The 13,972-nt window shown below is 40.3% G+C and overlaps 1 protein-coding gene across 6 annotated transcripts in view; it reads left to right on the top strand.

Moving 5' to 3' along the window:
- The window catches only part of Phf12 (PHD finger protein 12), a 44,402-nt gene that overhangs the window by 16,484 nt on the left and 13,946 nt on the right, over positions 1 to 13,972 (top strand). For all 6 annotated transcript variants that reach the window (XR_013092624.1, XM_076869157.1, XM_076869159.1 and 3 more), the window contains exons 3-6: positions 7,268 to 7,340; positions 9,873 to 10,266; positions 11,728 to 11,848; positions 13,578 to 13,710. Coding sequence is in view for 5 of the 6 variants with exons in the window: in XM_076869157.1 (XP_076725272.1) it covers positions 7,268 to 7,340; positions 9,873 to 10,266; positions 11,728 to 11,848; positions 13,578 to 13,710 (721 nt within the window). In the remaining variant the exon portion in view is untranslated. The remainder of the gene's footprint in view (positions 1 to 7,267; positions 7,341 to 9,872; positions 10,267 to 11,727; positions 11,849 to 13,577; positions 13,711 to 13,972) is intronic.

Here is a 13,972-nt window from a genome sequence, read left to right as displayed (position 1 = left end):
AGAAGCATATCTTTCAGTTGTACATACAATCTGAAGATTCAAAGCATTATTATAAGCTATTTTTTTTTTCAAATTTATTTTTTAGTTGTACTTGGACACAATATCTTTGTTTTATTTATTTATTCATATTTGGTGCTGAGGAGCGAACCCAGGGTCTCACACATGCTAGGCCAAGTGCTCTACCACTGAGCTGCAACCCCAGCCCCATTTATAAGCTATTTTATAACAGAGTGTTTTTAAGTTCAGGTAATAGTTAAAGTAGTGAGTTGGAAAGCAGTGAACAGTTGATTTGGGCCAGAAATTGCAGGCCAAAAGTTTTGTTTTGTTTTGTTTTTAATCTTTTATTGATTTTATTTTTTTAATACATGACAGCAGTGGAATGCATTCAAATTCTTATTATACATAGAGCAATTTTCCATATCTCTGTATATAAAGTATGTTCACGCTGATTTATGCCTTTATACATGTACTTTGGTTTTTTTTTTAACAATTCCTTTTTATATATATATATTAATTTTTTAGTTGCAGATGGATACAATACCTTTGTTTTTTTAATTTATTTTTATGTGGTATTGAGGGTCGAACCCAGGGCCTCGCACACGCCAGGTAAGCACTCTACCATTGAGCCACAACCCCAGCCCCTGCATTACAATTCTTAATACACATATATACCACAATTTTTTATATTTTTGTTTGAATATAAAATATGTTGACACCCAATTCAAGTCTTCATACATGTACTTTGTATAATGATGTCAAATACATTCCACCATCCTTGCTAATCCCCTGCCCTTTCCCTCCCACCCCTCGTCCCTATCTAGAATTCATCTAATCCTCCCATGCTCTCCTTCCCTACCCCACTATGAGTCAGCCTCCTTATATCAGAGAAAACATTTAGCATTTGTTTTTTGGGGATTGGCTAACTTCACTTAGCATTATCTTCTCCGACACCAATCATTTACCTGCAAATGCCTTTGTTCTTGTTTAAGGCCAGAGGGGTTTTTTGTTTGTTTGTTTTAATATTTTTTTAGCTATACGTGGACACAATATCTTTATTTTGTTTATTATTTATTTTTATGTGGTGCTGAGGATCGAACCCAGTGCCTCACATGTGCAAGGCAAGTGCTCTGCCACTGAGCCACCAACCCAGCCCAAGACCAAAGGTTTTTAACAGATCATCTGGAAGGAAACTTAAGCATGACAGAGAAGATGTTCTGCTAGAGCTCAGTCCTCAGAGAACACTCTTCTCTACCTGTCTCACAGTATTGCATGCCATATTGTTTTGAAGCCAGAAAATAGAGGTTCTTGCCCTGTTCACTAAAGAGCTACTTGTTTTCCAAGACAAGCCAGCTGGGGTACAGAATACACTGTTCCAGGGTTTACATTCCTATGATGTGAACAGTTCTGAGAAGGAAGGTAAAGGTTCAAACACTGTCCTACTCTATTTAGACTTAAACATTTATTCCCAGGATGAATGTTCCCATTTCAAGAAACTTTATCAGGTAGTTTGTCAAGAAGCAGAAATAAATCTGCTTCTGAAACTGTGGTTTCCTCCTGAATCCTTAATTGCACAGCCTGTCTTTTTAATTAATTGTCTTACCAGTGCCAGGACTTGAACCCAGGGATATTCTACATTGAGCTACATTTTTCAGCCCCCCACTTTTTTTTTTTTTTTTTTTGGTTAGGGTTAGGCAATTTGGAGAGGCCCTGTCTCTAAATAAAATATAAAAAACTAATCATTAGTTTTGCTTTGTATTCATCCTCCAGTGTGGTACCTTGCTCAATGGTTAGTGAACAGTGAAAACTCAGTAAATATTGACGTGATGTTGAAAGAAATGTTTGACCCTTAAGTTAAGGAAGGTACCCTACTGGGTTCCCCAGAAATAAGAGAATTACTAAAAGTCTTTTTTAAAAATAGCCTTTGGGGGCTGGGGATGTGGCTCAAGTGGTAGCATGCTCGCCTAGCATGCATGAGGCACTGGGTTCGATTCTCAGCACCACATAGAAACAAAATAAAGATATTGTGTTCGCCTAAAGATAAAAAATAAATTTAAAAAAAAAATAGCCTTTGGTTTCAAGAGTATTAAGAGCCAGGAAACTTTGATTTGGATTTTAGTTCTGCTGCTTAACTGGCTCCATGACTTTAAATAAGTCAGTCTTCTCACCTGTATGATGAGAATTAGAATTAATTATCTCCTAATATGGTAGTTAGGATCAAATAACAGCATCTGTTGAACTACTTGTGAACTGTAATATAGTAGATGAAGTTCTCATTCTGCTATTTCTAGGCTTTAGTGATTAGGAAGCATATTGGTATCTTTATAGGCAGCATTGTCTCACCATAGAGTTTTCATGGATTTTACTGGTGAGCAGCTGAAAGTGGTAAAAGAAGCTCAGCATTACCAGATGGACAGCTGAGGTGGGAAAGTCCTTAAAACCGACTTCATGGATACCACAAGGATGCAGAATCACCTTTCTTCCTGGAAATTTCCTGATAGGGAGCAAATAACCTCTTTAACTGGTTCCTGAGCTCCCCCAGTGGCAGTCTGTCTTTTCTGGAGCCATTTCATAAATTCTTTTCTTCTAGAAATTTGATTTGAAAGCTGCCTTCTAAAAAGTTTAAAAGGAATTGCTTAGAATAGAAAATACAATTATAAGAAAGGTTTATGGTGACAGTGCCTATGTTCCAGCTGTGCGTATGATAATTTCCTAGAAATATAGACCTTCCTTCCCTGACCATCCTCTTAGATATCACTGCCTTCTCTCAAGGCACCCCCTTTTCAGTTTTGTATTTTTTTCTTCTCATTCTTTTTTTTTTTTATTTTATTTTATTTGAGACAGGGTCTTCCTGAGTTGCCCAGCCTGACCTCAAACTTGCCTCAGCCTCATGAGTTGCTAAGAAAGAAAATTTGATATGCACCTGGCTATCAAATTTGTTGTTTCAAAAGGCTACTCTGAATCTAAGAAAGCAGCAAATCTAAGCAAGTAATGAAATGATGGCCTCACTCTTCTAGATGTTCTGTGCTTATCCTGGAGACAACACCTGGACTTCCTTGGACCACTCCTTAAACTCATAGCTCCTGTCCCTTACTTTAAGGCAATCTAACAAAAGAAGCCTGTGGCCATAGTGTAGAATTCTGGGAAATGTGTGTTCTTAAACCTAGTATCTCTAAAACTGATACTTTAAAAACCTACAAAGAGCTACTTTAAAGAAAAATTTTAAGCATTAAATCCCTATTTTGAGAGGGAGAGAGCATCAAAAATGAGCTAGGCACAGTGGCTCACGCCTATAATCTCAGCTCAAGAGACAGGTGGGAGGATCGCAAGTTCAAAGCCAGCCTCAGCATTTTTACAAGGCACTTGGCAACTCAGCAAGACCCTAACTCTAAATATTTTTAAAAGTCTGGGGATGTGGCTCAAGTGGTAGCGTGCTCACCTGGCATGCCCGCGGCCCGGATTCAATCCTCAGCACCACATACAAACAAAGATGTTGTGTCCGCCGAGAACTGAAAAACAAATATTAAAAAAAATTCTCTCGGGCTGGGGATGTGGCTCAAGCAGTAGCGCGCTCGCCTGGCATGCGTGCGGCCCGGGTTCGATCCTCAGCACCACATACAAACAAAGATGTTGTGTTCGCCGATAACTGAAAATAAATAAGTGAATAAAACATTTAAAAAAAAAATCTCTCAAAAGTCTGGTGATGTGGCTCAGTAGTTAAGCACCCCTGGGTTCAATCCTTAGTACTTAAAAGGTGGGGGGCTAGGAATGTAGTTTAGTGTTACAGCACTTGCCTGGCTTGCAGAAGTTCCAAGGCTTGATCCCCAGCATTGCAACAAAAGAAACAATTTAAATTTTTAAAAAAAAAATGTTTTTAAATATTTAATTTTTTAGTTGTAGTTGGATACAATACCTTTATTTTATTTATTTATTTTTATGTGGTGCTGAGGGTCAAACCCAGGGTCTCACACATGCTAAGTGAGCTCTCTAGAGTTGAGCCCCAGCCCCCAAATTAAAAATGTTTAAGATTGGAAGACTGGAGATATAGTTCAGTGATAGAGCACTTCCCTAGCATGAATGATGCCCAGGGTTCTTTTTGCAACACACACACACACAAAAGACAATGTTTAAATGTGGAATTAAGTATGAAGTTCAGGTGAGGGGAAGGTCTGTGTGATTGTGGGTCATGGCACTGAAATGAGCTGAGACAGAGGTGAGAAACAGCATGAGCAGTGTTTAGGGATCCAGCTGACTGATGGAGCTGCAGAAGAGACAGAATCCACAATACTAAGGAGCTTGAACTTTATTTTGCAGTGGATGGAAGGGTGCCTTTGAAGGGTTTTTTCATCAGGGGAGTGATGTGATCTGAATTGTGTTTTAGATAAATCATTCTGTCAGCAAGGTTGGGAAGAAATTGAGGGAAGCATGAAGGGTAGCTGGGAGACCATTCACATCTTGGTGAAAGATCTAAGCCCAGATCATTTTGTCTTGTCCTTCTCTGCTTTCCATATTTGATGTAGGATATCTTGGTACAATGCCAGTGGGCAGATGAAAAGAAATGATGAAAAACAGAATCAGAAGTGACAGCCTTCAGGGTTAATTTTAATATGACAGCTGCTGAAGCATAGCAGAGTCTGTAGGCCTTTGCAAATGACATGCATGCATTTCATTAGTTTGGATATGGCCTATTGTAGAAATACATTGAAGAGAACCAGGGAAGACTTTATGTGACATTCACCTGTGGTTTCTAGGGCTTGAAGACCTGTCCCAACAGACCACTATGTCTCCAGTTTTCTGCTTCCTGGTAAGCATCCTCCTGAGATTCTATTAAGGAAACAGGGAGGAAGGGAAGCAATGAACTGTGAAGGTTTGGTGAGCATCTGCATTTATGCTTAGGGCTCTAGGGAAACATGGCAAGAGCTAGGGAAATTTGCCAGGCCAAAGCGCTGTTTTAAGTAGAAACCGTAAAATTTTAAGCCCTAGGATTTAAAGCTGAGTCCTTTAGCATTGTAAAACTACATGAATTGGGCTGGGGTTGTTGTTCAGTGGTAGAGTGCTCACCTAGCATGCTTGAGGCACTGAGTTCGATCCTCACCACCACATAAATGTAAAATATATTGTGTCCACTTAAAAAATAAAAAATAAAAAGTTTTTAAAAAATTACGTGAGTTGGGGGATTTGTTGTTTTTACTATTTGTTACATTCTTTGAAGAAAAATTTTCCTACCATTCTAAGAAGGTGACTCCAAGAGTAAAAGGTAGAAATTTCTTAAACAAGCATAAATGTAATCTTATTCTGTGCAGAGTGGTTTTTAGGCTTTGATGTTCAACAGAATCACTTTGAGGTCTTGTTAAACATCAATGGCTAAGCCCCATCCTAGAAATTTTGATTCAGTAGACCTGAAATGGTGTCAGAATTTGCATTCCTAATAAATTCCTGGATGCTGTGTTGCTGCTGAACGGGAACCATACTTTGAGAACCACTGTTGTTGGCTAGGCACAGTGGTGCATGCCTATAATCTCAGTGACTTGGGAGGCTTGAGGCAGGAAGATCAAAAGTTCAAGACCAGCCTTGGCAATTTTGCGAGACTCTTTCTCAAAATAAAAATTACATATTGGTGGTGAAGAGCCCCTGGATTCAATCCCCAGTATCAAAACAGGGGATCTGAGGCTGCACCTCAGTGCTCAGTCCCCCAGAAAAAGAGAGAGAGAGAACCACTGTTATAAGCAGTAGAAATGTGACTGTCAAGGATTTAATAGTCTCATGACTTTTGGTGTACCTTAATGGAAATCAGTGACCTCGAGGATCTGTGAGGCCCAGCCCTACACAGCTCATTTTGATTCAGTCTTGACTTTATATCTCCTGCATATACAACCTCCTTGTTACAGAAATACAAAGAGGGAGGAGATGCAATCATTGTCTTGATCTCTGTAGTTGAAAAAATAATAATAAATAAATTAAGAGGGATTGGGGATTTAGCTCAGTGACAGAGCACTTACCTAACAGGCAAAAGGCCCTGGGGTTTAATCCTTGGCATTGGGGAAAGGTTGGTGTGGAAACCAAAAAATAAGGCAGCAAAAAGTAAATAAGAGAACTATGACACAAAGCAAAATACAAGTGCCAAAAAATGACAACTAAACCATGCAGAAAAAGATACAAGTTACATATATAATCTGGAAAGAGCTCATGGAGAGAGAACTGTGTCTGGTTATCTATTACTGCATAACAAACTACCCCAAAACTCAGTGGCTTGAAACAGAAACTAGCTATTATCTTTCACAATTCTGAAGGTTGACTGGGATCAGCTGGATGGTTTTCTGTTCCACGTGTTGCTGGCAGACACTGCAGTTGTTTGGAGGACAGATTGAGCTGGTATGTCCAAGATGACACATTCACATAGCAGTATCTAGTACTGCCTGTTGACTTGGAGTTCACCTGAAGCTGTTCATTGGAGCACCTCAAGTATCCTCCTTGTGACTTCCCCCAGCATGACAGCAGGGCTCTGAGATGGAACATTCCAAGCACATAAAAGTGGAATCTGCAGATCTTATAAAGCTCAGGCTTGGAAGTTATACCACGTCATCTCTGCTGCATTCTGTTGATCAAAGCAAATCACAAAACAAGCCCAATTGTACAGATGGGAAATGAACTACCTCTGAATGGGAGGAGGAACAAAAATTTGCAGCCATTTTGAATCCACCACAGGTTGATTGAGGCAGGCCTTAAAGGATGGCGCAAAAAAAAAAAAAAAAAAAAAAAAGTTTTGACAGGCATAGCTTTCCTAAAGGAAGGGTATTCCAAAAGAAGAAATAGCAAGTTTTCAGTTTCATCAGGAGGGAGGGTACCTGATGTTGGCCAGGGAAGATGGAATGGGGCTATGTGGCAGGGGACTTTGAACAGCAAGTGGAAGAGCTTAGGCTTAGACTGAAAGACTTTAAAAACTGTGGAAGACCTCTTGGTGATTTTATTGGCATTGTGCAGAGTTTGAGAATGATTCTTTAGGCTCCAAACTAGTTCTTTATTCCTTTTCCCACAAGTTCAGTGTTAATAGAGCTGGATTTGGCTTCTTTAAGGTTGAGAAGGAATATTCATTGCTCAACTGATATAAATGATGCTGAGTAAGCATTTTGAAGGATAAGAGATCTCAGTTCTGAAGGACGGGCCAAAATAGGAGTTTAGGAACATGCAGCTTGTGCCAGGCCTACCTAGGCTTTTTCCTGCTGCATCAAAGGGTTAGTTACTTAGTCTTGCCCTTGTCTTTTCCTCACAGTAACCCTCCACTGAGTGAAGAGATGTTGCCTCCCGGGGAGTGGATGTGTCACCGGTGCACTGTTCGCCGAAAGGTAATAATGCTGCTTCCTGAAGGCTTTGCTCACAATGCCAGATCTAGAGCACTGATACTCTGGAGCTAAGATTGCCTGGCCCTGAAGGCATTTTCATCCCTTCGTGTTTCTTCTCAGTCCTTAAATCACCCTACTCACCCCATGGTGACTGTTTGGAATCTAGTAGGGCCTAAAAATCCAAACATGGGTTGCTAAAATGGGCAGAAGTATGTTAATTTACTAAGCTACATTTAGTTACTGGTGACAGGAGTAGTCTGATCTTACCGACCTCCTGTAAATGGCCTGAATGTGGCAGCCATAGCTGGGAAACAGCAGAGGAAAGGCCACTTCTCCAGTTTGATGGAAAAGGGGTTTTTCTTCTTACCTAAGGCAAATAAGTCACTGGTTTCCAGAGACTTGGCCAGGTGTATTGGGGAGAGGATTTTGAACCCATTTTTCTCTTCACCTACCCTTCCCTTGGCTTTGATAATTCAATATTGACTTTAGGAACATGGTTCATTATTTCCTGCTTTGAGAATTTTTGTTAGGTATAAGAGTTAAATTCTCACTTGTCAAAAAAGAAAGTAGAAGCGTTTCCACTCAGATTATGACTGACCCAATCTTCAGATGACAGGCTGTAGATTAGAATTTGTAAGTTGTTAGCCAACCCTTTCCCTCCTGCACACTAATTATACACCCAGCAATTTTCCTTTGTTGTGACATCATCACCTTTTCCTGGCCCCTGAATATGATGTCACAATGGAGAATGACTTCCTTGATTGCAGAAACAGGATGAGGAGATGATTCAGAGATTGTGGTTTATGTCTGTAACAGTTTGGGGCCTTTAAAAAGAAGATAAACAGGCTGATCTTTTTTCAATGTGTGCACAAGAGTTCCTATTAAAAAGCAAGCCCAAGCCAAGTCAGTCACCTAACCACAGCTATAGTTTAATTTTTAAAGTCGATAAACCAGGCTGTCTTCCAACATCCTTTCCTGTGCATCCTCAATTAGATTAGAACTAGGCCAGTTGGAGATACCTGCCAGCCAGAAGGCCTTTCAGGAACTTGCCATGCAAAGAAGCTGGACCTAAAAGGGTTGGGAGGAATGAAACAGAAGAGGTAAAGCCAGAAAATGAGGGTTGAGAAAAGGAACTAACATTATGTCGGTATCTATCATATGCTAGGTGTTTTGCTATTTAATTTAATCTATGCAGCCATCTAAGGATGCTAGTAGTAGATCTCTATTTTAGAAAGGAAGAAACTGAGACTGAGAAATGTAGAATAACTTTTCCCGTGGACTCAAAGGAATTGACAGAGCCAATATTTGAACCAAATTCTATCTCATTTTAAAGCTCTGTTGTGTCTTTTATCAGTTTTTTTTTTAGAAGCAGGGCTACTTGCTGGGAATTATAGTGAGCTTTTTTCAAAATAGGGTGCTTCTCCTAGTTGCCACTCCGACCTGCTTTCACATGGACCTCTTTGTTTACTGGTACAAATCTGCCTTTTTCACCATCATCACTCTGTTTGGGGCTCCTGTATTTATAATGAAGTCGATTAAAATGAAATGTCCTCTGGGCCTCTGATGTTTAGGTCCCTATCATGATTCCTAGTGGAAGCTAGGTTTTTCCCCAGCTCAGAGCCATCCCTTTCAAATATGTGACCTTCTTTGTCTCTACCATTTTTCCCAGAAAAAGAGAATAAAGTTTTACTCATCTCGCTTTGTAGGTAGAGAAATTTCTGCCCACCAGCCTGAGTCACCCAAGGTCAGAGGGAATCGGTGGCAGAACTGGGACAAGATCCCAGATCTTCTGACTGGAGACCAGTGTTAAATAAACCTTCCCTTGGCCAGTCTATTTGGAATCCTAGAGGAAAATGTATTATCAGTCATCCAGTCCTACTGAGTACACTTAAGCTTTTTCCATTTCTCCATCTTCTAAGAAGTGTCACTTTCAGAGTTCTAGTTAAAGTTGAAACACTGGAAGCCATCTTTCTTGGACACCATGATTGACCTCCACACGCTATCAGCTCTGCCTTGTAGTTAATTATCTTATGTGCCAGCACCCGGCCTCCCTGAAAGGGGAACTCTACTGGCCTGTTTTACCTTTGCTTTGGAACATTTTCTCTATTTTAGCAAAGTTTAAAAAGTCATCAGAAAGTGAGGATGCTCCAAAGCAGAGTACAATGCTCTTGTTGATTTTCACTGTTATTCTTATTAAATTTATTCTCATTGTGTTAATTTTTTAGCCTTTTGAACCTGTACTTTGTATACAGATGATATGTATCATGATGAGTTAGAGTTAATGATGTGTAATTTGTGTAATTGTTTCTAATTTTCCAATACTTTTTGGTGATTTCCCCACTGCAACAGTTTTCTCAGCGTTAGTTTAGTTCAATTTAGTGTGTCAACTTTAACAGACCAAGTCCCAAGGTGAATGATTCTGTGATATGTAAGGGACTTTGTGATTTTCATTAATGATCTAGCAGGACATTGTACACGCATCTCTTTCTATTTTGTGGTACTTTTCATGATGGGCCCACCTATTCATTTGCACAGAAACGAGAGCAGAAAAAGGAGCTGGGCCATGTCAATGGACTGGTGGACAAAACTGGCAAACGGACTACATCACCCAGCAGTGACACTGACTTGTTGGACAGATCAGCTAGCAAAACTGAACTCAAGGCCATTGCCCATGCCCGGATTCTGGAAAGGAGAGCCAGCCGGCCTGGCACCCCCACATCCAACGCCAGCACAGAGACTCCCACCTCTGAGCAGAACGACGTTGATGAGGACATCATTGATGTGGACGAGGAGCCAGTAGCAGCAGAGCCGGACTATGTGCAGCCCCAGCTGAGGCGGCCTTTTGAGCTGCTTATTGCTGCCGCCATGGAGCGGAACCCCACCCAATTTCAGTTGCCCAATGAACTGACTTGTACCACTGCACTACCAGGTTAGCCACACCATCATCATATCTCCTCCCCTACCCCAGCTTCCCCAAAGGATTATCATCCATCAAAGAGCAGTGTTGCCTGTGTAGCCACTGTCTCACATTCCTATTCCTTGTTATGCCTGGAGAGATCTTTGAAGGTTTTTAGCTAGTACAGTGCTGGTTCAATATTCCATTTTTTTTTGAGTCTCCAAACTCCTTTCCTGCCCCTTCTCAGTATCTTCTATTTTTTTTTCCAAATTGATGCTACTTTCACGTGGTGCAAAATTAAAAATATAAGCTGGGCCTGGTGGCACACTCCTGTAATCCAAGCGACTCAAGAGGCAGGAGGATCTCAGGTTCAAGGCCAGCCTGAGCAACTTAGCAAGACCCTGTCTTAGAAAAGTAAAAGGACTGGGTATGTAGTTTGTTGGTAATGTACACCTGGGTTCAATCCCCAAGACCACACACACACCAAAATATATATATAAAATATGAACACTTACAATGAAAAATTTCCCTTCCACGCCTGTTATCCACCTTCCTACCCTTCACAGGAAACCACTGGTTGATTCTTATGTATCCTAGAATTTCTTTGTGCGTGTATAAGCAAATACAGATACGTGTGTGTATTTTTTCCTTAAATAGCATACTAGATATACTGTTCTGCACCTTGCTTTTTTTCACTTCACAAAATATTCTAGAGGTATTAATATATTAATATAGAAGTTCCTCTATTTTTTTTTTTTTTTTTTGTGCTTGCATAATGGTCCATTGTACAGATGTGCCACAATTTAGCCAGTTTCCTATTAACTGACATTTAGGTTGTTCCTAATCTTTTGTTACCAAGATAGTGCTTCAACAAATAACTTTGTAATTACATCATTGTGTACTACATGTAATAGATATGTGGGTATTATATATAGGTTAAATTCCTAATATTAGAATTGCTGGGTCAGTATGCATTGATAGCTCTGATAGATATTACTAAATTACCAATTTGTAATATCTATTACCAATTACCCTCTTTTATTTTTTTTTTTAATCAAGTCTTGGTTTCTATTTGATACCATTGATACCACAAAGCTTTTAGATCTATTTTTCTTGCTAGAGAAAGAGAAATTGGTGGAAAGTTTTAAAAGATGCATATGGAATCAAGGCATTTCTGATTTCTATAAAAATGTAAATTTGTAGTCTTTTCTTCAGCTACCTTCACAGAATAGTTTTTGTTGACCATTTGACTTGGGCATTTATATTTCTTAGGTTGCCAGTGTCAAACCCAGGTTTCTGATCACTTGCTGTTTGTAAAACAGATGTGTTACTGCTATAGAACAGGTGACTTTTGCTCCCTCATGAACAGTCTCTGACTTATATCTGAGTCTCCTTTTTCCTCTCTTCCTATTCATTTTCTCACTCGAAACCAGCTCTGGGGGCCTCAGAAAGATCCATGTCTGGGCAGTTCAGCATCACCAATTTCTCTTCTAGGTTCTAGCAAGAGGAGAAGAAAGGAGGAAACCACAGGGAAAAATGTAAAGAAGACACAGCATGAATTAGATCACAATGGTCTTGTTCCCTTACCCGTCAAAGTCTGCTTCACGTGTAACAGGTATTTTCTTCTATACCAAAGGGCTCTTCCTTTATGTATTCAGCAAATGGTGCATTTTTTTTCTTCTATCACCTCTTTATTTATTGATGGTATGAATACATAGAAATTGACTGATTGAATGACCAGAGCCTTGAAAGTATTAATAAATTCCCTGAAGAATAATAGTACAGGAGTACTATTAACTATGTTGCTAGAGACTAAAACAAGAAAAGTTGGTCTTGAACTGAAGCATGAGATTATTTAGATTAGAGAACAGGAAAAATTATGGTCGGTAAGGCCTCATGTTCCTGGAAAATTCAAAGTGTTTTGAAATCAGTAAAGATGCCGGGCATGGTGGTACACACCTGTAATCCCAGCAATTTAGGAGTGGAGGCAGGAGGATCACAGGTTCAAAGCCAGCGTCAGTAAAAGCGAGGCACTAAGCAACTCAGACCTTGTCTCTAAATAAAATACAAAATAGGGGTGGGGATGTGGCTCAGTGGTCGAGTGCCCCTGAGTTCAATCCCCAGTACCAAAAACAAAAAGTACAAGTATATATGGTAGTTTGGTCTGAATGATTTATTTAGAAATAGCCCCTGTACTACCCCAGTTATATCTTCCTTGGGTCACTGGATTTCTTCAAATACGATCTCAGTGACAGAAATCAGCTACTTCAATTACTGAAGCTGAACTTGTTTGCTAGGGTATGTTAGAAGGACTACATTATGGTCAGGATAGGATAACAGGAGAAAATAGCTATCAAAAACAATTTGGGCATGGTAGTACATGCCTGTAATCCCAGCAGCTTAGGAGGCTGAGACAGGAGGATCACAAGTTCAAAGCCAGCCTCAGCAATGATGAGGCACTTAGCAACCCAGTGAGACCCTATTTCTCAATAAAATACAAAAATTGAGATGGGGATGTGGCTCAGTGGTCAAGTGTCCCTGAGTTCAATCCTCAGCCACCCCCCCCCCAAAAAAAAAAAAAAGAAGAAGGTAGTATTTAATGAATGTGGTGGCACACACCTGTAATCCCAGGTACCCAAGAGGCTGGAGCAGAAGGATCATAAGTCACCAAACTGGGTGACTTAAGGAGACCTTGTCTCAAAATTCTTTGAGAAAAGGGCCAGGAGTGGGCTGGGGCTGTAACTTAGCAGCAGAGAGCTTGCCTAGCATGTGTGAGGCACTGGATTAGATCCTCAGCATCACATAAAAATAGACAAAATAAAGGCATTCTGTCCATTTGCAACTACAAAAAAAATTTTTTTTAAAGCAAGGGGTGGGGGCAGGAGTATAGCTCAGTGATAAAGCGCTCCTGGGGTTTATCCCCAATACTGAAGGGGGGGGAAAGGTATTCTATATCAACAACAAAAGGAAGAAGTATCTCACCACAAAAGCTATAGGGAAATAGACAAAGTAGTTTCTCTCTTTTAAGGAGTAGAGAGCAGAGTTCACTGTCTTCTCCAGTGGGTATGACCATTGACCATTCTTGCTCTGACAGCCACTTTAGCTATACTCCAAATAAACATTCAAGTCATCACAAGAGACATTCTTGTCAGAAGAGAGAATAATGGAGAACCTGGTGGTAGCCCCCAAATTCATCCATCTTTCTGATCAGAAGTATAACTGAATCATTGGGGTGGGAAAATGCTGTTAGGATTAAGGAGAGGGGGTTGTTCCACAGTGCAGAATTATTCTGAATTTTCCCATCTTAATACAGATGTGGCCAACATATCTTTTTCTTTTGGCAGGAGCTGCCGTGTGGCCCCTCTCATCCAGTGTGACTATTGCCCCCTCCTGTTTCATATGGACTGCCTCGAGCCACCGCTCACTGCCATGCCCCTGGGCAGATGGATGTGTCCGAATCACATCGAACATGTGGTGGTAAGCACAGCAGTGTCCAATCAATCCTCTATGGGCACAGCTGGGGTGTGGACTGATTCAGTAGAAAGCATTTTAAGATCAGCTTTGTTCCAGAGTTCACAATAATCTCACAGATGCTGGTTTCTATAGACAATCCTACTCAGTTCTAATTATTTTGACATACCTCAGCTGTGCATTTTGCCTTTTCCCACAATACCTTGTTTTGGCTGCAAAAGCATACTTAACCCACTTGGTTGTTTTTCGAGTAATTTCTTCTGTTGTG

Source organism: Callospermophilus lateralis, chromosome 11, assembly GCF_048772815.1.
Source record: "Callospermophilus lateralis isolate mCalLat2 chromosome 11, mCalLat2.hap1, whole genome shotgun sequence".
In the NCBI taxonomy this organism is placed as follows: Eukaryota; Metazoa; Chordata; class Mammalia; order Rodentia; family Sciuridae; genus Callospermophilus; species Callospermophilus lateralis.
Note: the sequence above shows the minus strand (reverse complement) of the source record. Positions and strands in the feature narration are given on the sequence as shown.